Source organism: Zootoca vivipara, chromosome 2, assembly GCF_965207765.1.
Source record: "Zootoca vivipara chromosome 2, rZooViv2.hap1.1, whole genome shotgun sequence".
NCBI lineage: Eukaryota > Metazoa > Chordata > Lepidosauria > Squamata > Lacertidae > Zootoca > Zootoca vivipara.
The window spans coordinates 75,972,755-75,996,578 of NC_142584.1; the positions used below are offsets into that span (position 1 = coordinate 75,972,755).

General features: G+C 42.4%; 2 protein-coding genes across 5 annotated transcripts in view; one reads left to right on the forward strand and one right to left on the reverse strand.

Annotated features, from left to right (window-relative positions):
• Nucleotides 1-1,854, forward strand: part of CFAP92 (cilia and flagella associated protein 92 (putative)) — a 55,321-nt gene extending 53,467 nt beyond the window's left edge. For all 4 annotated transcript variants that reach the window (XM_035106272.3, XM_035106273.3, XM_088662211.1 and 1 more), the window contains one exon: nucleotides 1,650-1,854. In XM_035106272.3, the coding sequence (XP_034962163.3) occupies nucleotides 1,650-1,678 (29 nt within the window). In that variant the 3' untranslated portion in view covers nucleotides 1,679-1,854. The remainder of the gene's footprint in view (nucleotides 1-1,649) is intronic.
• On the reverse strand, nucleotides 3-22,402 carry ACAD9 (acyl-CoA dehydrogenase family member 9). The gene is made up of 18 exons (XM_035106277.3): nucleotides 22,260-22,402; nucleotides 20,379-20,472; nucleotides 19,670-19,771; nucleotides 17,502-17,608; nucleotides 15,575-15,675; nucleotides 14,966-15,044; nucleotides 14,403-14,577; nucleotides 13,624-13,697; nucleotides 12,056-12,131; nucleotides 10,181-10,251; nucleotides 9,436-9,555; nucleotides 8,400-8,528; nucleotides 5,722-5,801; nucleotides 4,944-5,070; nucleotides 3,454-3,531; nucleotides 2,728-2,856; nucleotides 574-646; nucleotides 3-237 (listed from the first exon to the last, which is right to left on the reverse strand). Exons 1-18 carry the CDS (start codon nucleotides 22,383-22,385, stop codon nucleotides 137-139), a joined length of 1,842 nt encoding a protein of 613 aa, XP_034962168.1. The 5' UTR covers nucleotides 22,386-22,402; the 3' UTR covers nucleotides 3-136.
• Between the last annotated feature and the right edge of the window lie 1,422 nt (nucleotides 22,403-23,824).

Here is a 23,824-nt window from a genome sequence, read left to right on the forward strand (position 1 = left end):
CATAAAATCAAAGTGTTTTATTTTATAAAAACAACACCTCCATTGAGGAACTTCCCAGTTGCACATTCTGCCCCAAAGTTCACTTGCACCGCAGAGCATCTTGCTCCACAGCAGGTCGGTCATCATTTCCCAATTTTCAAAATGTTCTTTCCAGTGGATGGGAACAGATATAGGCTCTCTTTTCCAGCACCTGCTTTGCTACTTTTTTAATGCTGTTATCCATGTTTTCAGGAGCATCTAGGAATAATGGAAACGGAAGTAACAATTCCTTTAGCGTCACATCTAAATGAGAGCAACAGACTTTTTAAGATCCAAGACACTAAACACAAGCTGTTGAGCTACTAGCAGCATCTGCCACATTATCACTAATTAAAGGAACAAGCAAACCATGGGACTATCGAGGCTTGCCTTGGCATCTAGATTCTTAGCACAAACTGAAGATGTAGCCTATGAACAGAAACTGGCAGGAGTACTGACTGGGATTCCTGTGCCTTTGCTATCAAAGCAAGTTTTTATTTGGTATCAAGGCAGGAAATATAAGTTGTTAACATTTGACTCGAGTGCAACACTTACGTTTTTCTAATTCTGCCATAGCATAATTATTCTGGAAGCCAGCTTCAGTGCAGAAAATATTTGTAAGCAGCACCTAGGAAGTCAGTTAAATCATTAGCAAATTGGAAACTAGACCACTGGAATTCAACTCCATGTACCGTGTTTCTCATATTATAAGACACGTCTTGTATTTATTTTTTCCTGAAAAAAACACAGCATGGCTTAATTTCAAGGGATGTCTTATTTTTTAATTAAGTACCGGGACCTGCTCCCACTGGGTCTTCGCGCGCGGCAGGCAAAGGCTGCAGCTGGGTCCTGGGGCTGCGCGCTGAGGCTGCAGCCAGGTCCCGGGTGTCTGCGCGCAAAGGCTGCAGCCGGGTCCTGGGGCTACAGCCGGGTCCCGGGTGTCCGCGCGCAAAGGCTGCAGCCGGGTCCTGGGGCTACAGCCGGGTCCCGGGTGTCCGCGCGCGGTGCGCAAAGGCTGAAGCCGGGTCTTGGGGCTGCGCGCGCTGCGGCTGCAGCCGGGTTCCGGATGTCCGCGCGTGGTGCACAAAGGCTGAAGCTGGGTCCTGGGGCTGCGTGCGCTGAGGCTGCAGCCAGATCCCGGGGGTCTGCGCGCAAAGGCTGCAGCCGGGTCCTGGGGCTGCGCACTGAGGCTACAGCTGGGTCCCGGGTGTCCGCGCGCGGTGCGCAAAGGCTGAAGCCGGGTCTTGGGGCTGTGCGCGCTGCGGCTACAGCCGGGTTCCGGATGTCCGCGCGTGGTGCACAAAGGCTGCAACCGGGTTCTGGGGCTGCGCGCGCTGCGCGCTGAGGCTGCAGCCAGGACCAGGGGTTAACGCAGCAGCAGCAACCCTTTGCCACAGACCTGCTCCTACCACCCGGTACGGCTTATTTTCGAGGTATGCCTTATATTTTTCCACCTCAGGAAAATCCTGCCATGCCTTATTTTGTAGGGATGCCTTAAAATATGAGAAACACTGCAATATCGTTTATTTCAGTATTATAAATTCATGGAAATAAAAACCACCCATACATACTCAGCAAAAGACTTTAAGTAGAAGTTAATAATCCTTTCTCCTCCCTCTGTTTTTTCACAGTAACGGCTGCCCCAGAGCTGAATGGCTGAAGTTTAACAAAAGGGACTTTTCTACCATTGGCACCAGAATAGCTGGAACCTGATCATGATTGCAGACTTTCTAAAGAACCTCCTTTAAGTAGCATAAACAGCTTTATACTATACAAAACTTGTTCGATACCTGGCTGTTGTGAAATATGTTGCAATACACATGGCTCAGCAATTTACAGACTGTGCCTAGGTACTTACATTGGCAGGGTGGTTCAGACTAGAAGGCTAACAACATTCTATCTCCTGCTGCACCCAGTTGGCTTGGGCGATGTACTGATGAGGGCCAGAGTGCAATGGCAGCTTCAACCGGCAGTATATCACAAGTGAAACCACCTCCAAACCCAGGAACAGGCAGCCCCAGCCTTGAGATTGGGTGGATGGGTGAAGGGTGCTTAAAATCAGACAGGATTCAAGAGGAGTAATCGGCTTCCCTGAAAGGAAAGGACTGTGGTGCTGGAGAGGCTAGCGAGCGATGCAAAGTAGGGAGGCGGCATTCATCCTCCCCCCCCCTCTCCTAATGGTCTGTGTTGCATCACCTCTGTTTCAGCATTGCGATGTATTGCCATGTTTGGCTGGTGGCACATTGCAAAGCAATGTTGAAAAGCTGACATTGCTTAGCCCTAGCACCCAGAATGCTTAGAAACAGGGCATGCTAGAAAACCTGCCTTATTTATCCTCACCCTTTGACACAACGCAGTGGATGTACCCACTATCTTTGAAAATGGACATTTCATCATGAATACATCTAATGGCTTCTAAAAAGCCAATGGCATCACCATGTATTTACTACCAATGCACCCCCCCCCCCCAAGAGCACAAGAATAGAAATCTGGTGAGGGTTTTCCAGGTTCCTTTTGACACAAAATACATTTTCAGACATAAGAAACTATACAATTGCAAGTCCAAATATTCCTTGTCAGAATCCAAAAGTATCATAATAGTCTCAAAAGCAATTCTGTCCCCCCCCTTCTTGACCAGTCTGCTTAATACTGATTTTAATTCATGATTACAACATTAATTAAAGTTGCATAAAACCTCTGGGTACTCACCTCATGATCATGATTGCGCAAACCAATACTGATTGATCGGCTAGCTCTGGAAAGAACTGCTGTCATTGCATAGAGATTGATGAGGATGTCTGCTACCCTTTTGAGAACCATCTGCTCATCCACAATAGTCTAACACCAAAGAAAGAACACACAAATAGTTTAGTGATTTATCCTGAACTGCTTGATCACACATGTTTCAACAGATGAAGACAGCTGCCCTTAGTTGGCAGTATTCACACATGTACTAAAACAGTTTTCCAGACTCTTTGTGTGTCACAAACTCGTGAGAACGCTCCTGATGCTCCTCCTGGGGCTAGAAAGTGGTTAGTTTAACCTGGTTTGCTAGTAAAACTGAATTACTATGTCACGAAATGATGCATGTCTAAAAAGTGTGTCACCAACATGAAAAGTTTGGAAAGCTCTGTACTATATCAAAGCATTTGACTGTGTCTTTTTATTTAGACAGTCTCAGAACCTGCAGTGTGTCTTTCAGGTTGCTGGGGGAAGAAAAGATACTCACAGTGCATTTCATCTGCTTCTACATGATCTTTAAATATTTATCTTCCCTGACAGCTCCTTAATATGCATCTTGGAAGACAATTTCTAGGCTAGAAATCAGTTTGGTTTCAAACACTCACTTTGATTAGGCTCTTTGGAAGGAAGAGCAGAGAAGAAAAAGAAAGAAAACAACTTTGGTTTAATTATCCATTAGAAAATTCTAGCTACCTTGCCAAATCTTCTCAACAAGCCTTCTACAGTAACACCAAAATAATATATATTTTGTTCAAGTTTCTTGGCACTTTCCTGCAATGAAAAAAATATATATTTAGGGCTCTATAGGTTTCGACTTGTCAATTCTGCACAAACAATTCATTAATCTCTCCCTCTATGTATAAATAATATATGCACACACAGTCTTTAAATGTGTTGCAACTGTGGAGCCAGCTGGTAGTTCTTGAGGAACTGGGTTTCACTTTGGCGCTCCCAGTTGCCGAGTCCAACAACTGCCCATCTAGAATTCACACAGTAGATGGGCAGTCAAGTTAAGTCCTAAATATTCAGATTCCACCTGATGTAGGTTTAACGAATTAGCGCCATGACTGAACTAATTCAGTGAGACTGAACAAAACAAATATGCCCACACTGCTTTATGGTGATTTTCTAAAAGAGAAAAAAGTAGAGAACACAAACAAAAATAGGCATTAGATAATGAATTTGGCATTTGTAAGGAAGACGAACTCAAAGTGCCAAAGCTTTTTCCAAGAGGCAGTTCTTCGTATTATTTAACTGGCACACATTTGTATGTACAGGTTCAACAACTGAGAGTTGGCAGGGCAAGCATTTCACATGTGCATTATCAGCTTTAGAATTGCAGCCAGTTCAGCCCTAATTTCTAGAACCCTTGAGCCGTATCCAGGGGAAAGTCCACTTATACAACATTGGATACTTCCCCTTGTACCCTTTCCCAATCACAGCATTTGAAAGATCCGAATTGTTTTCCATACCAAGTCCCATGCTGTTTCAGATTATAGTGTGCATAATAAGGATTAGTGCATACTGCGTCAGAAGCAAGCGTGACCGAGGCAACAGGGGCATTGCAAGGTACAGTTTAACAGAGCAACCTAAATGGCATTCCACTTGGGGTTCTTACAGGGCTTGCTTCAAGTTTTCCTTAAGCCATGAAATCTAAAAAGTTTTGTTTTGGTTTAGTGAACACTGATAACTTTCACAGTTTAAGCAGTTATTTGGGCTACATGAATAAATCTCCAAAAAAGGACCGCAGTGTAAAATTTCTCCATGTATAGGTGTAGGTATACAATCCCACACAGATGCAGTATTGTGAGCTGGCTGTACAGCAATACAGCGCAGCTGACACTAGCATTTCTGAGCGCAGTTGTGTGTGACGAGTCGTAACTCTATGGTAGTCCACACGCTTTTCATGCAGAAGATTCCAGGTTCAGCTTTCTGCACATGCATGTACAGCTGGTAAAGAGTGTTGTGTGAAACCCTAAAGAACCAGTCAACATACAGTGTACTGAGCTCAATGGATCAGTAGTCTGACATCGTACAAGGTTGTTTCCTATGTTTCTACACGGAAAGGATTTGACACTGGACCAGGGCCAATAAGCCCAAAGAAACCCCACTTTTATAATGCAACACAAGCAAATCTTCCAAGCGTGGCTGAGAGTGTTACGGCATCTGCACTGAGTACTTACCTCTAGACTAGGATGCACCACTCCATCTTGACCAACTAATCCTAAATCTACTGTTCGGCCTATGCTGTTACGGAGTGTGTTCACAAACATGTTCAATGCCACACCTACGTTTCCTTTCTTGATTTCCCTGTGAAAAATACATAGGCTGCCTTAGTACTAGGCAATTTATCCAATATCACTTCATTCCCCAACAAGTCAACTCCCCATCCGCCCCAGAGACAGTAGCTGGACTTCTGAATATTTCCACCCCTAAAAATTAGGCTTTTTTTCTTTGTAATTTTCTGATGTTGTATGCTACAGGGAGTGGACAGCTACATTAACAGCTACCAATGATGTGATTAGTGATAGCCATCAAAGTATGACCAACAACCTGAAAGACTCCAGAATAACTAACTTGCCTTGATTTTAAATGTACCTTGCATACTCCCCTCCATTGAAATGAATGGAGTTCACAGAGCAGCAGTGATTAATTGACTGGTAGGTACAAACATCAATTAGGAAGTGTTTTTAATAAAAGTTTAAGTAGGTATCATCACATAGTAAATGAGAGATGAGAACATACTAAAATAACAGTGTTTTGGTTTTTAAAAGCACAGTTAAGACCAACACACTATATCAGCATTTTAAAGAAAGACATCCCTTATTTCTGCTCATGTTGAAACTTTCAAGAAAATTTCATCTTGCTACCCCCCCTTTCTATGCTGTTCCCCTTTACAACTTTTTGATCTGTATTCAGTAATCATTTATCAAAAATGGCTATTTCCAAAAAAGCACACACTTAATTTTCCCAGTTAAGATCTTGCCGGCATACTGCATGCCTGTCAAAGCAATATACATTCGCAGAACTTCATTTGTTCCCTGAAACAGGAAAAAAGAGAGATTCTTTTAGGCTACTTAAACATGGATTTGCCAGACAGATACACTTGCATATAGAAAAAAAGAAAGGTAACTTTCCTACCAAAGCTTAAGGTGGAGGCATATTTAGTTTATTTTCAAGAATGAAAATTCCATTGTCATTATAAAATTCTAGGAATATCTCTATAGCTGCACTATTAATTCACCTGAAAGCTTTAGTAAAATCATCATCCACCAGTCCCAAAATTTTAAGGACTACAGGAGGAACATAGGGCTGGAAAGTTTTGCACCTTGGACACCCAATAAAGGGCTCTAGACCAGGCACCCCCAAACTGCGGCCCTCCAGATGTTCTGGCCTACAACTCCCATGATCCCTAACTAACAGGACCAGTGGTTGGGGAAGATGGGAATTGTAGTCGAAAACATCTGGAGGGCCGAAGTTTGGGGATGCCTGCTCTAGACCAATACCAATGTACACACACAGAGTACCTTCATGTGAAGAAGGTTCCTGACTGAACCAAAATCTGTGCATGCTCTGGTATGGCCACTTCTCACACCAAATGCATGAATAGCAGAGTGTGTATATGTTGGATACATAAACTCCTCCCGCAACACACATTCTGTAAGCCTTTGCACCTCGTACGTAGTAACAGAAATAACCTTAATAGCACCACACCAGGTCCTTGAGGTTTCCTAGCCACACTCTGACCAGTATTAGGCTGAGGTGGGGAAACATCTTTCAGCTCTCGAACATTAGCTAAATTCCATTTGATGCAATGGCCTTAGTAAAGTTTACAAACTAGTTACAATAAATGCTGTGCCACACAGGCAAGTTATCTGCCCAAAACTATTTGGCAAACAAGATGAAAACTGTAGTTTTGAAAAGTTTCAAGAACAGGCTCCTCTCTCAGTAATGCATATCATGAATTGCAATTTACATGCAGAAAAGTGTTACACCGCTCTCTTTGGAGGCTGAAAGAAAAATCCGACACCTGCACAGCTGAAAGCAAAGCACCTACATTTTAGAAGTGCTTGATTTTAAAAGATTAAAAAATGCTGATGGACTAAGACTATAGCCGCTACACTTTTAAGCAGGTGCTGCTTAGCAATTAAAGCTTTCAGAATGAACAGATGGCTAAACAAGCTAATTAAAATCACTGCATACATTGACTGGGGATGCTAAATTAAATGCATGAATGTTGCATACTTCGTTTTAATCATGAACACCATTCTTTATGGATCACTCTTCGGCAGCAAGTGGAGCTTGCTGGCATTCAGAACTAGATAAGTGAATGGCAAAAAATGACCTTTTAAAGTGGATCACCAACAAGAGGAGAATCTGCAGGCTCACCTTACTGCTGTAGCAGAGAGTAGCGAAAGAGCCAAGGTGCTAGCCGTCTCCAAATCATACTGTATTATCAACGTACTTTAGAGCATTCTTTCACCTTATTTAATGAAAAATATTTCTATGTAAACCAGTATAGTCATATATCTAGGTCCACCATTGAAGGAAGGTTTTGAGTGGGGTGACACATGGTTTCGTCATGGGCCTGATGCCCTTCAACATTTTTTTCAATAACTTTGATAAAGCACTGGAAGGAATCAAATATGCAGGTGACAAACTGGGAGAAAAACTGAAAACACTTCAGAAGATAGGGATAAAATTCAAAACCATCATGATAGAAAGGAAAAGCAGGTCAAGACTAACAAAATGAAATTCATTGGAGTCCCTCAAGGCTTGGTGTTGGGACCTGTGCTTTTCCACTTGTTCATAAACGATCAAGTGTTAGGGTTGACCAGTGAGATGGCCCAACTTGCTGATGGTATTCAACAATTTGGGGTGGTTAAAACAAAAAGAAATTGTGAAGAGCTTCGAAAGATCCTCTCCAAACTGACTGAATAGGTGGTAAAACGGCAAATGCAAAGTGATGAAAGTTGGGGCAAAAAAATATTAATTTCTTAATAATCTGAATGAGCAGTGACCGCCCAGGAATGAGACCGGTCACAGTGGATAGCTCAACCAAGATATTGGCCCACTGTGCATAGCAGTTGTGAAAAATGCACCTTCCATTCCAGATATCTGCAGGAAAGGAACTGAAAATAATGCCATTATACAAACGTTTTGGCTCCCAAATGGCGCAAACCGAGAAGCGAGTGTTCCAGTTTGTGAACGTTCTTTGGAACCTGAATGTCCGACAGGGCTTCTGATTGGCTGCAGAAGCTTCCTGCAGACAATCAGAAGCCACACTTTGGTTTCCGAACGTTTTGGCAGCCGATCGGACTTCCAGAACGGATTCCGTTCAACTTCCAGGGTACAACTGTATTCTATTTATTGCAATCAATATAATAAAATTAATGTGCCATTAAACAGATTTTAAAAACAGTTACTTCTAACATTAATGCATATAGAATAGGAATATCCTCCTTTCCACCTTTATCTAAAATATATCACTAGGCAGTCCACATATCACAAAGAACTGTGACTATTTGAGGCAATGCTTCAATGCCACTCAGATGGCCCTCACAATGACATCTACTTGTCTCTGGTTTTATACTAGTGGTTTTAGATTGCATATAACTTATAGAAGACCTCATATTTACCTCGAAAATCAGAAGTATCCTGCTATCCCGGAGATAGCGTTCATACGGAAAATCTTTCATGTAGCCGAGACCTCCAAGAATTTGTAAAGCTTCACTCACACAAACCCATGCGCCTTCAGAACTAAACACCTGCCAACAACCATTGAAATTATTAAATGATGTTATTTTATTTCTAAGCTTGGCAATATAAAAAGCCAGTTCATTGGTCGACCTCAACGGCTGTCACACTGTAGCGTGACCAAGAAATGAAGCCCAAGCTGGAGCTATGCAAAAGCGTTAGCGCCAATGTCAAGTTCTCTGAAAGAAAATGTAAATACCTTATACCACCCAGTTTTGAGCCCTTGTGAGGCTATATAAAAAGGGTAGGGATCTGCAGCAAAATGTTCAGGGTTCCAGCTAGCAAGCCACGCCTTCTTTCCAGAATACTCAGTTGTATCACTTGCCACAACTGCTTTCTACCACCACCCTGCCCCAACACACACATAATGGTACTTCACGTCAAGAGAGCATGCTCAATGATCTTTTTTTGGTTTCCCTCAAGCCTGCCTGTACCATCTGTGCATGGATGGTTCTGTTTTGCATACATAAGGAGAGCACTTGGAAGTACCAGGTTTGCTATTAGCACATATAATCTCTCTCATAAGGGACACTGAAATCAACCCAGAGACTGAACATACGCACACAACATTGCCTTCTTGATTGGTGGCTTTCTACTTCCACCAGTGCCTCTCCTCCTGGGACATTTGAAATTCCTGATCTCACGCTTTGCTTCAGTGAGATATCTTCAAAGAGATCTGCCACGCTTTATTCAAGAGTGATTTAATATAATTTGTACTGAACTGCCATGCAATGCCCTAGATCAGGCTCACAATGAAGATGGAGAAAGGTTGCATATGAACATTGACATGGCTTCCACAATCTGAGGATCACAGTAACCTATTTTTCTTTGAACATTAATAAATGCTTATATCCCACCCTTCCTCCCAAATGAGCCCCAATACCCATGGCTTTAACTCAGCATTCCAGTAAAGCTTACTTTCACCATGGCTGCTTCAACGGAGCAGTCTGGGACCCCTGGCCTGTCCATCATTCCTGCAGTGAGGTAGGCCATGCTTTCCATCACATACGCTTTCCGAGCCATCAGGGCAAATTTCTCCTGAAAGAAAGCGCAACAAAGACATGCTGTTCATACTACAACTACACAACAATGCAACCAAGAAGGTTAATCACCATTTACCTGAAGGAGCGTCACCACCCCCATCGTTCTGCCCTGACACTGAGGTCCAGTGCCAAGGGCCTTCTGGCGGTTCCCTTTTTGCGATAAGCCAAGTTGCAGAGAACCAGACAGAGGGCCTTCTCGGTGGTGGCGCCCGCCCTGTGGAACGCCCTCCCATCAGATGTCAAAGAGAAAAACAGCTACCAGATTTTTAGAAAACATCTGAAGGCAGCCCTGTTTAGGGAGGCTTTTAATGTTTAATAGATTACTAAATTTTATTTTTCTGTTGGAAGCCACCCAGAGTGGCTGGGGAAACCCAGCCAGATGGGGGGGTGTATAAATAAATAAATAAATAAATAAATAAATAATTATTATTATTATTCCCGTTAAGTTTAATACATATGGCAACTGGCACATTATTCTTTCTAAATTCATGACTCACCAAGTGCATAGGCTACATCATTTAAAACTGGCACTCCAGAAGGTGGAAAGCTTTCCGTTCAGTTTTTTAAAAAGATCAAACTTTCCCCATGAATTCCTCAAACCCTTAATGTGTTTCAGTTACCTGAATTAATCCAAATTCACTCAGCTTCTTATTAAACTGTTTCCTTGTACAAGCATACTCTGCTGTCATTTCTTTTAAAAAAAGTGAGAGGAAGAGGCAGTTAATCAGGCGGCAAAATATTACGACTGCTTCTGAAAAATGTAACAGTTGCTGAAATATTTATCTTCAGAATGGGACAAGGCCCTTTACCATTATTTTAATTATTAAAATGGACAACTCCTACTACATCAGATAATGATAACAGCCATTCCATCTACCCTTGACTTGGTGTAGCAGCTCTTACTACCAGGCGAAAACATTTCCTTGGGTTGAGTAAAACACCATCAGCCCTGAAGCTGGGGTCAATTTGTCTTGTGCTACACTGTACACCAAATAAAGCAGACAGATACAGCAGATTAACCAGATTTATAATGCACTTTTAAGGGAAAGTAGGAATATTCAGAAGTAGGAAGTGTCATGGATTGACTGGATGCAGGAGTGGTGGGAGGCACCAGCTGGGGAACCCCCAGGGGAAGAAGGCTCAGAGCCAGGGGATTGGTGGTGGGATGAGCAGTCAGAGGGAGAAGAGGGGGCAGACTGGGAGAAGAAGGTGTCAGAAGCTGAATATGTTTAGTGAGCAGGAAGAGGCTGTGGCAGAGAGAAGTCCAGAATCAGAGGCAGGACCAGAGGCTGGAGAAGAGGGTGGCCAAGAAGCAGAGTTGAGATAGGCTGCTAAAGAAGCCAGGGGGGTCTCCCCATCTTGCTGCAACCAGCTCTCCCCCGCCCAATCTTCCAGAACCTACAGAGGTATGAAGAGGGCAAAGCAAAGAGGGGACAAAGCAAAGAAGTCTCAGGTTGCTTAGGAAAGACCTGGAGGAGGAGGAGACTTAGGGAGCTGTGGGAAGGTGGGGATCTTCAGTCCTTGCAACTGCCTCACTGGGGCAAGATCTACCAGGAAGTTTCTGTGCTAACTAGGCCTGAAATAACTTCTCTGACACTTTGTGAGTTATTTCTGACCTGTTCCCGATTCCTGCCTTGGCAGGAAGGAAGTATAATCTATTCCTAAGTATTCACCTATGGGCAGGAAAGACCAATCAGATACAGATTCTATGGCAAGTGATTATGTGCTATACATATACTGGTGTTTGCCACCACAAGCACTACAAATTTCAAAGGGGAGATGTGTTTTTGTAACATACAGTGGTACACACCAGGAAGCAGCCACCAATTCATTTCCCCTAGTATGCGCCTATCACACGCTTACAAATTTTAATCAGTTTCATATTTTAGCGTTCACTTATGGAAACATCAACATATACACAGTGTACTTGCTTGTAAATTGTAAATCAGATTGTAAATCTGACTGGTTCTTACTCCCCATAGGTAATATTTAGGAACAGTGAACCTGATAGCCAATCGCAGCCGTCCATCCCTGTATTGCCAGCCCAATCAATCAGGTTTTGTGCAAGCATTGTCCAAGGCAGCTCCAGTAGCACCTGGGGAGATGTGCTAGAGCTGGCTTGGGCACAGCAATAACAAAAGGAGGAAAAGAGAGCCTTCTTAGGCTTCTAGTTGCTCTAGGGCGGGGGAGAGGAGGAGAAAGTCCTATGGTGGATATGGCCTTTCTTCTACCCTGATTGAGTTTTATGGCTGTGGGGAGATTTGAACTTGGGGTTTCACTAAAATCAGCATGTAGTATCTACTACAAAAAAGAAAATACTGTGGATCAACAGGCTTTCATTGTATCTCAAGCCAACATTATAGAAACAATTTAGTAACTGAACCTAATATTTATAAAAATGAAATGGCCGGCACAGAATCTAAGTATCTTCTTTAGCAGCAGAACTAATGCAGAAATTCATTCTGTCCAGCGTAATGCAGCAAGTGTAGTCTTACCAATCAATTTCTTCAGCATTCCAGCAGATGCGCTGCCCATGCTAAATCTTCCGCTGTTGAGAATATTCATAGCAACCTACAGTGAATATAAGTAATCCTTGTTCAGGGAAATTATAATTAAAATGTCTTTCCTCCACAAACAAGACCCTGCCCATATCAATTATGGCCTTTTAGCTGGATGTCTGCCCCTGCTATAGAGAGCACATCATGGTATCTTAGAAGGATACCTCCCTGTGCAATCACTTTTTCTCTTTTTATAACCTTGGGGCATCTCTTCGTTTGACATTGACTTAAAACAGGTAAAACATGAGAAATGCTGAAATGCAAAGCTAATTTAGTCCTGATTCTTCCAAAAGATGTTTAGGCTCTGACAAGCCTGTGCCACAAAGCTTAAATAAGCTACCAGCAAGGTTTCTCTTCGTAGCTTTACAGCTTCAACCTGATGTATGGATAAACACCATTCCTTATTAACAGTCCATGACTAACTGAATAAACAAACCCTCTTGTCAAACTAACATGGGACATTCAAGGATCACTGTGGGTTGTTTTTTTTTATCTGTAAACTTTACCTAAAATAGGTAAAGGTAAAGGGACCCCTGACCATTAGGTCCAGTTGTGACCGACTCTGGAGTTGCGGCACTCATCTCGCGTTATTGGCTGAGGGAGCCGGCGTACAGCTTCCAGGTCATGTGGCCGGAAACGCCGTTTACCTTCCTGCTGTAGTGGTACCTATTTATCTACTTGCACTTTGATGTGCTTTCGAACTGCTAGGTTGGCAGGAGCTGGGACCGAACAACGGGAGCTCACCCCGTTGCAGGTGATCTTCTGATCAGCAAGCCCTAGGCTCTGTGGTTTAACCCAAAGCACCACCTGCGTCCCATTACCTACAGTAAATAACTCTAACAACAGTGTACATTAGAATTTCTCCCAAAACAATGGAGAGTAAAGAGCTGTTGAATTATAGCAGGCATCCCCAAACTTCGGCCCTCCAGATGTTTTGGACTACAATTCCCATCTTCCCCGACCACTGGTCCTGTTAGCTAGGGATCATGGGAGTTGTAGGCCAAAACGTCTGGAGGGCCGCAGTTTGGGGATGCCTGAATTATAGCCTGACAACACCTCCAATTGGCTTCAATTCCTTGATCCACTGGTGTTCCAACAGAAATTAATTAGGTCAGAAGTCAATACCAGTACTGTGAATTGTGAATTATTATTATTTTACTAGCAAACTTGCCTCTTTCTTAAAAACGAACTCATACCTCCTCGGAATTGCTTGATGCTTTTTTGATTACTCATTAAAATGTCACCACTAAAGTTAGTTCTGCTTTACCCATAAGTTTATAAGATACAGACTACTGTACATCCAATGAACTACAACTGGAACTGCTTCGGTTATATTTCCCCTTCTGGGGGATAACTCTGTACTCCTACCTGTTATTATTGCTGATATTCTTTTTCTCTTTTTATAACCAATTCATTTGTAACTGAAAATCAATAAAATACATTTTAAAAAATGATACAGAAGATGAATTTTATGGCAGGGGAAATAGTAATTCCTTGCATCTTACCTTAAATCCCCCTCCAACTTCTCCAATGACATTCTCTATAGGAATTTTTGTATTTTCAAAATGGACTTCACACGCTGAAAGACAGAGCATTAAACTACTATTGCACTATTTTAGAAGTCACTGATAAAAGTCTAGGGTTTCCTCCCCTCTAGCCAATTCCATGGCCAACTGTTCTAGAGCAATCATTTAGCATACCAAGACATTTTGCCTCTTTGTTGTTATCAGTGATGTTGGTTTTCTGAAACATTCTGAATGGAAAAATTTCTTGGGGAGAATCCTATCCTAATTAGACTCCAGGGAAATTTGCAAAGGAAAATTATCAGTTTGCATCAGAAAAAAATCTGCTGCACATCACCAGTTGTAACACATGTTTACACACCCTATGTGAAGGTAATCTAAGTCACCCATCCTGTGGATGTCTCCTGATTTCGTTTTTCTGCTCAAGACTGCCCTAGGCATTTTGGGACAGGCTGTCCCTGATTTCCAAATGCCTCTTGGGGTCTGGTGCTACTACCCACATGGAGGAGCCTGTCCATTTTGATGATTTCTAACTTCTTGGAACCCATGTCATCTTTGATATACAGAGTGGCATCAACGTAAGATCCACACCCACAAATACTTAATGATCAGTAAACATACATTTTATTTGGCCAACAACTAAAATGTAGCTTATCCCAGATATTTAAGAAAATGCAGATGACACAAAAATCTGGATTCCTCTTGATCCAAGAGGAATATGAATCCTACATCTTTCCAAACCAACATTTACTAGTTCTTACTGTTAGATCCTCGAATGCCTAGTTTATCCTCTGGCTTTCCATTAGTGACTCCACCGAAAGCTCTTTCTACGATGAAGGCAGTGATTTTGTCTTTTACTGCACCATCTTTGTCAACGACCTCAGTCCTTCCAAACACAGTAAAGATATCTGCAATACCACCATTTGATATCCATATCTGCAATTGAAAAAAGAAATGAGTATTGTTTGCTCTGATTTGAATGAAATGACACTGATTTAATAAAATATGATCAGTTGACACAGCCACCCTTTTCCTGACAAATATTACTGTCCATTTTAAGATATATCCTTTGATTTTGGATCTGTCCACTTGGGAATTGTTAGCTAAGGTTCAACACAGAGTTGGAAACAAAACGACTCCAGATTAACTTAAGGTTCAAGGCAATCCAATTATTATCACAACTAGGCCAGTTTTCATTGCCTATGAATCTTGTTCAGCAAACTTTCACTTTGCACACAAATAGATAAGGCAGGGAAATGAAGAAGACAGTTGGCAAAACCAATACACAGAAAACATAAAAGGAGTAATTCCTTTGGATAAGTACCTTTGAACCATTTAATATGAAACTTTTCCCATCTTCGCTCAAAGTAGCTCTGCTCTGGATGGATGCAGCATCACTACCACTGAAATATAAACAGATGAAATGGGAATTTAGCAGGTGCACTGAGCAAGACTCTGTAGTCCTTACACCTGAAAGATAGAAACATTCCCATCATTCTGACTTCCTAAACACAGTTAAATTGCCTATGGAAAAACCAGCTGCACAGGGTGAGCTGGGCAAAAGTTGGGTATCATTTGATCTCAAGCTCCACAAACGTAATTAAGTTACGCAAGCTGGTACATGACAGTAGAAAGCGAAAACAGATCTTGCTTCAAGTAACACTTAGCATTTATATAGTGCTTCAGACCTTTCACAACTTCCCACACACTTCTTTGCTGTAATCCTTGCAAGAATCCTGTAAAGCAAGTCGGTGTTAATCACATAATGAAGACCATGAGCCAAAGAATGGCATGGCAGCCATCATGTGAATTCATGGCAGAAGGAGAGAGAGATTCTAAACCAGAGTTTTGCCAATTCCTAATTCAATTTCTCAGTGGCTTCACGGCACCATCTCCTAAAGTAATTTCTTTTTTAAAAAGGGAAAAATACTACCTTCCAGGTTCAGTCAGACAAAATGCTGCAATGTGCTCCCCTGAAGCCAGTTTAGGCAGATACTTTTTCTTCTGTTCTTCAGTGCCTGCAATTAGGATTCCCTGGAGGAGGAGGAAGAGGAAGAGGAAGAGGAAGAGGAAGAGGAAGAGGAAGAGGAAGAAGAAGAAGAAGAAGAAGAAGAGTAGTAGTTTGGATTTGATATCCCGCTTTATCACTACCCTAAGGAGTCTCAAAGCAGCTAACAATCTCCTTTCCCTTCCTCCCGTACAACAAACACTCTGTGAGGTGAGGCTGAGAGACTTCAGAGAAGTGTGACTAGCCCAAGGTCACCCAGCACCTGCATGTGGAGGAGCGGAGACACGAATCCAGTTCACCAGATTACCAGTCCACCGCTCTTAACCCCTACACCACCTTGGCTCTACACACACACACACACACACACACACACACACACACACACACAGACTACTAATTAATTCTTGAAACCAAGCCATTTATTTGTTTAAAAGAGGGGTGTATGAACTTTTTGGCCCTGAAGAACACATTTGATGGTGGGCTGCACACTATCCCTCCTTGCCCCACTAGAGACAGAAGTGGGGAGGTGCACAATGGAATCTTTGCAAATCCATCATGCATTTCCCCATTGATTGGTGCTGGAAAATCAGACTCCCCCTCAGCTGTTTGGTGGGCTGCAACAAATGCAACTTATATGGGGAGGAAGATACATGAGGAGGACTAGCCATCAGAATTGTTAGCATGGGACCAGTTTTGTTAAGAGGGGGATGAGCCATCCATGGCCAGCCACAAAGAAGGTCATAGATGTTTTAGACCACTATTTAGCCAGACTTATTTATCACAATCAAATTCACACTAAGAGAAACTTGAATTTCCCAAATAGCTAGAACAGCTAATCCATTTTTCAGAGATCTCATCTTACATGTATTCCAACAGAACTAAGCCTATCTATTTGCTTTTGTTGTAGTTCCACCTTTCAACTCCAGCATATATTTACACAAACTCCTCTGAATGGTTCTAAAATTGAACCAACAATCCTGTTCTTTAAAAAATAATAATACTTCCAGTAGTACCTTAGAGACCAACTAAGTTTGTCATAGGTATGAGCTTTCGTGTGCATGCATGTACAAACCCTACGCCAAAGGATAAATGGACATAAATCTGACATCAGGAATCACAAGATAGAGAAACCAGTAGGAGAGCACTTCAATCTCCCAGGACATTCTATACAAGATCTCAAAGTAGCTGTTTTATTACAGAAAATTTTCAGAAACAGACTGGAAAGAGAAGTTGCTGAATTGCATCTCATTACCAAGCTTAAAACCACGGAGACCTGGTTTGAATAAGGACATTGGATTCTTATCTAATTATACATGATAAAGCTTTCTTTAGCACCTCACCCCCTGCTTTTTCCTGCAAGACCAATTGCAGTCATTAACAGTCATTAACAGTCACCAACAGGTTTACCACTCCTATCAGCCAATCACCCATTCCCACCACCCTTCTGAGTAATACCCCTCCCCAACCTCTGACTATACATAAGGGTCTGGTGACTTCTGTTTCAGTGTATCTCAAGAAGTGTGCATGCACACGAAAGCTCATACCTATGACAAACTTAGTTGGTCTCTAAGGTACTACTGGAAGGATTTTTTATTTATTTTGTTTTGACTACGTCAGACCAACACGGCTACCTACCTGTAACTAATCCTGTTCTTTATTACTCATCCTTCACAAATGTTTTGCTTTAAAAGGTATCTTAGCCATAAATCTTATTTTGTACTTCTTGATTGTCTCCCTGCCATGACACGAGAGACATTATTTGTAAATGCAGGGGGGAAAATGCCCAATTAGCAATGAAATGTCAAAACTGCAGTGCCTTAGGATCAAAATCCAATTATAAAGGCAATGTTACCTTCAGTCCTATAGCTTGGTGAGCTGCCAAGGTTACTGCAATAGCTCCATCCAGAGAAGTAATTTCTCCTAAACGAGCATACATTGTATTCGAAAGACCAAGGCCACCTATAGAAAAATATTTTTAGTCAAACCAAACAATATTTTACTTAAACACTTTTATTGTAATAAATAGTCCATCTAGATCAGTACTGTCCTCACTGACTGGCAGCGACTCTCCAGAGTTTCAGGCAGGCGTTTCTACTGGAGATGCTGGAGAATGAACCTAGATACTTCTGCATGCAAAGCACCTGCTCTACCACTGAACTACAGCCCTTTCTCCAAAGCTCCTTGAAATTCTTGTATCTATTAGTTAAGTATTAGAATTTTAGGGGGAAAGGTTTGGAAAAAAGCTCTTGGGGGGGGGGAGGCTGGTTGGAAACGGCAACTTTCCCATATAAAAAGCACTTTTCTGACTTATGGCCTATTGTTATGAGCTTGTGGTGTTAAGCTGTGTGCTGTACCTCTCTAATCCCTGCCCCCAGCAACTGTTAAAAACTCTTCAAGGCTTCTAATTTCGGGAAATACCTAAACTAGGTTCCTGGTGATGTCATGAGGGATTAAGGAGCTTTGTGCAAGATGGCAAATGTGTGGAGCTCCCTCCCTAAAAAAAACCAACAACCCAGGGCTGAGAACAGAGTGGGCAGTGATGTGAATCAAAGTGGCCAGGAGAGAGAGAGAGAGAGAGAGAGAGAGAGAGATGCTGGATCTCTGCTTGAATCCAAGGCTGTGGCTATGGGAGAAACAAGATCCTTTTGGGGTGTTAATGCTGTGAACCCCTCTGTAGAGATCCTTTGAAGCCCCTTCTACCCCGGCGGGAACTTAGATAAAGCCAGGGGCTGTCATAGAGCTTAGCAATACAGTGCAAGTAGGCTGCCACCACTCCCCGTCATGCTATTACTTAGAAGGTTTAGAAGGTTTAGGGAGACTCCTTCTGCCCCTTATCTGGGTTGCATGGTTTAGCTCACAATTTATAACCCAATTAGCAACCGATGTCTAGTAGTGTCCGAAGGGTCTGGCTCTGGATTCAGCTTCACTCATTCAAAGGCAAGTAAGACCAACCAAGAAATACTTTTCAGCATTTATTGTAACTAAAATTACTTATAAAGAGGGTGCATGTTTCTTACAAAGCATACAAATAAAAACAAAACCTTAATTGACATTACTATATAACGTACTCACACAAAAGTTCCGTCTCAAGATTAAATTACTGTACAAAGTCTCTCCCTCTGTCCCTGCCAAGAGGATCCTAGCCCCAGTTGTTGCATAAAGGAAAAATTTGTAATCGTTTTTGTCTATATAGGTTGATGTTATCAGCCACTGCTTCATTATGCAAGAAGAAAGAGCAAACAGAAGAGCCTATGATGATGATTAACTAACTAGAGGCACAAAACAACAGAGTTTTCTTCAAATGAAAATACTTTACTTCACAGTAATAGCATTCAGAGATTTGCAACATATAGGACTCATGATTTGTTTTGAATAAATAAATCTTTTTTTAAAAAACAAGGTTGGTAATGCAATACCTTTGTACTATATTTTAAGTGTGCAAGGAAATCATGCCATCACAGAAATTAGGGGTGACTGTATTATGCATTCTATAATGCTTCAACAAGAAAGAAAAAAGATACCAGGAGGTTCAGCCATCCAGGGACTGCCTTACTTTAAAGTGCAGAGGATGAGTGTGTGTCTTATAATGTACAGTCATAACTCAGTTTAAGTACACTTCCATTTGAGTACTTTCAGTTTAAGTACACTGCGGACCCGTCTGGAACGGATTAATCCACTATCCATTACTTTAAATGAGAAAGTTCGCTTCAGGTTAAGTACGGACTTCCAGAACCAATTACACTCATAGTTCGGGTTAAGTACGCTTCAGGTTGAGTACTCCGTAGACCTATCTGGAATGGATTAATCCACTTTCCATTACTTTCAATGGGAAAGTTCGCTTCAGGTTAAGTACGCTTTAGGTTAAGTACGGCCTTCAGAACCAATTGTGTACCTAAACCGAGGTACCACTGTATCAAGTCCAGTAACACTAATAAAGTAAGGAGAAGAAAAACTTCAAGGATTCTCTCATATGAAAAGAACAAGGAGCAAAGTCTCAATTTTCTGTACATTTTTTCTCACCATATTCCTCTGGAATCTGTATGCCAAAGAGCCCCAGGTTCTTCAGTCCATTAAGCGTTTCTTGTGGAATTTTAGCATCTTGGTCAATTTTCTTAGAATCCACTGAAATACAGTGAAATGCAGTAATTTTATATAATGGATTACAGAAAGTTCAGGTGTGGCCAGCTCATTAAGTGAAAGCTTATTTATGGAGTTAGATCAGTGTGAATACCAACAACCACAAATGAGACGTTTAAGTCTATTATTTTTTTCTCGCAAGAACTTAAAAGTTCCCACAGGTCAGTATTTTTTCTGCTCTTCCACTGAGTGAGAGGGGCTAGCTAGCCACATATCCCAACAACAAGGCTGAGAGATCACTTTTGCCAGACCGCACAATTTGAGCAGGTTTTTCAAATTATTTTCACAACCAGGTGTATCACATCAAGATAATGTGGTGTATAATCTCCCTCCATTATAGCCAGAGAATTCTCAACAACATGACAGTGGACAAGAAAATATTTTAATATATTTGGTAGCTGTTTAAGTCAGTAGTACAATATCTGTTTCAAAATACATGCTGATTTCCTCGTATGTGGAAAGTATATATGGGTAAGCAACACTATGTATTTCTCAGTGTTTTTTTTGTTAGCACAATAAGAAAGACCTCACAGAAGGTTTGTTATGAAAAACCTTAACAGATAAAGACTTAATGAAGAGGAGAGGAGTTTACCATCTTCATTGAAGAATTTTTCTACCGGCCCCACAAACTGGTTGATTTCTTCCAATTCTTCATTGCTAATCTCAGGAAATGGGAAAACATCTTCCTAGAATGACAGATTTTGACAGAATTTTTCTTTTTATATTAAAACAACTTAAAAAGAGAGAAGCCTCAAAAACTGGACTTAACATTGCTCCTTATGGGGACGGATGGCAGTTAACCTTTGCAGACATTATGCATACATTTTAATTAGGAGAATACAGTAGTCACTTATGGGGCCTTTATGTCAACAGTTCAGAAGTGCATTTGAGTTTTCTTCAGTTTCTCCTTCTGTGATGCTCAACCCCCAGAACTTTGAAAGGTCAGTAAACACCAGCACTCAGACGCATTTTGGAATTTGCCACCACAGCATCTTAAAAAGTGGTTGTGTGCATTATCCCCTCCCCACAAGTTTCCATATAAATTGTTCTTGTGTCCTCCAAATTTGGGGGATTTGAAGTGTTAGGGAGTTGTGTGCAGGCAGCTGTGAAGGCAGAGGAAATCCTGCCTCCCTTTCTCCCATGTTGGAACAAGGACCTTAGCTGTAGTATGAATACACATTTTTTGGAATCCAGAAAGACCTGTTCTCTTCCCAGCTGGAAAACTGCTGAACAAGGTGAAGACAACACTCTAATGGCGTCACAATTCTCCATTAAGCTTTTAAACATACCTTTACTGCAATGCTAAACAGGTTTGTTTTGGAAGTCCACGGAGTCAATGGATATTGCTTAAAGGTATGTTCAGGATGACAGCCGTGGTTGCCAAAAATATAGAAACATAAACACTGCTAAGAAAAGGCACTCTGAATTTGCTCTTTACATCCCGAAAAAATACCCAAATCATTACTTAGCATTGATATGGCAGAATATGCTCAGTCTATACATTTTTGTTTTGCAGTGTAATGTATTCACTTTCAGTTATGAGGCTCCAAGATATAGGTAGTAGTAATTATGGCTAACTAATCAGTATATGAAATGTATCTTCCAAATCCCAAGGATGTTCTAGGAGCTCTGAGATTTTTATTTATCTTTACGTAGTTGCGTTTTCTGGCTGAAGTGGAATGAGTTTGATAAGAAGTTCTTTAGACTGATCCCACCAACTGTGGCTTCTGGAAGTTTTTCTCCCCACTTCAGGCAGCTCCAAAAGGAAGCTGCTGGTTCCATACACTAGCTGCCTAAAACCTCAAAAAGAGTATTGTCTTGCATGATAAAATACTGTAGTCCAATTAAAGGGGTGTGGGACTGGAGAGCAATACTTATCCACAACTTTAAGAAGCTGTTGCACAGATTGGGTGCTACAAATCATAAAGGTGGAAAATGCATTTTCTGTTCACACTTTTTTTATTTTTTAAAAAAGCTTAACAGAGCATAACCTACCCCAAACCTTCCCACCAAGCATACCCCCCCCCCCGCCAGCTCTGCTTTCAAACATGAGGACGCTGTCAATGACCGCTTACAGCCCCGCTTAAGAATAATCAAGTTTATTGGGGGTGGCGGAAGCATCAACAAATGGAGAAAGCGCAAAGCTTTAATTGAAAGGAAACTTCCCGTCAAACTTTCCCAACCTTTGAAGTAGCAAGTTTTCGTACTGCAATAAATGCTGTGCTGAAGTCCGGGCTGCGATATCCAGAGGGTGCAGTGCGTGTGTGACAGGGAAGGTGTGCATTTTCCAAGAGATTTATGGAAAAGCAGCAGCAGTTCTTGGCAACCTCAGAGAGGGCGGCAGGGGTGAAAAGATGCCAGGCGCCCACTGGGTTTTGGGGAGCGGGTGTCTGGGGTGGGAGGCTCCCGAGTCTGTGGGAAAACACGCAGGAGCCTCGGGGGCGCTGCGGGCTGCGGCAGCTACGGGACTCACCTTTCGCAGCGTCCCCAGAAAAAGCTCTTTGGCGAATGCAGGCCGAGGGAGGCCCGTACGGAGCTGTCGGGCCCCGGCGGGGAAAGCGGCGCGAGCCGCACGGAAAAGGACGCCCAAGCCGCTCATGTCTCTCCGCGGACACTGCCTCGTCGCGCGCCGATGACGCAATTGCCAGAGCAGCTGGCTCGTTCTCACGCGGGGAGCGCCTGGCCCCGCCCCGCCGCCCAACTATTTTCTGTCGCGTAGTTTCTCCATAGACTTCTTATTAGACTCATACGCAGGGCACACCTTGCGGGTTAACTTTTTTTGCTCCGTTGAAGGAAGGAATGGAAACAGCGAAAAAGCCCATAGCCCACAGGAAAAGGTGGGCAAATCCAGGATTTTAAGAGTACAGCACTGTAGTCCAACGCAAACAAAAGACAAGAGCGCCACTTCTTACTATGCTATATGGTGTGGGAAATGTTTGCTACTTTTTTGGGGGGGGGGGATAAAAATAAAAAGCAACAAATGTTTTACACGCCAAATAACACATGTTTTTAAGTGTTTAATTAATGTTTAAAAAACTTTGAAACGCACTGCGCGTTTGCAAACCAGTCAGTGCTTGCATGGGGGACTTTGGACTCAGTGCCACATTCCTACAATAATAAGGGACTCACAATGGAATATTGTCCTAAACCCACGACACACCTTCTCTCTCTGCCACTATCCCTTAAACCAGCAACGTGGGGAGGCGGGGAGTGGGGTACACATGGACTATATTTACATTGGCAGAGCGCATTTTGGAAAAAAAAAACAAATCTGAATTTTCGCACGTAACCATGTTGCTCCCTTTTAGGTTTGGGTGGGCACGTTGCTGCGCTGCCCGAACTAAAATCCTGGATTTCCTCTTTTATTTCCAAGGAGCAGCCACTTCTGTATCCATGGGCGCGCGCCTGGCGGGCGGATTACAACAGGCAACAATGGGAATTGTGACGTCAAAGCCTTTCCTTTCAAACGCCCGCCCCGGGAAGGGCGCCCCCTGGTGGAATACGGAGCCGAACGGACACAAAGGGGAAGCGGGGGGCGGGTTGACTTCTGGTCGTTCGCTGCAGAAACTGGAAGGCGTTGAAAAGGCGGCCGGCAGCGGTACTTGTAAGCGCTGCTGCCTTCAATGCGGCTTTGTGCAAAAGCAAAGGTGTACCGGATCGATCGATGCCTTCATAATTTCCTGAACTTTAGTAATCAGCAACTAATCAAGACTTAATCAGTTGTTGTTGGCCAAACTACAGTACAGTATACGACTCTCAATAACTTAATATTTTTCCACATGGGATAAAAGAAAATGGAAGAGTTCTTTTCTGGTCTTCCAGTGCAGAGTACAGAAGTACAAGAATGTAAACGTATTAATGTTAATTCCCCTTGCCACCCACTCCTCCATATTCCATGTTCCAAAAAAGGTATAAAACGGGTTCATATGTTGGATTTTGAATAGTTGTGATATCGAGCCAGAGCCGTAGTCAGGTGATCTTGCGCCCCTGGCAGAACCGCCCAGATAGCACCCCCTAGGGAATGTGGCACAGAAAAAA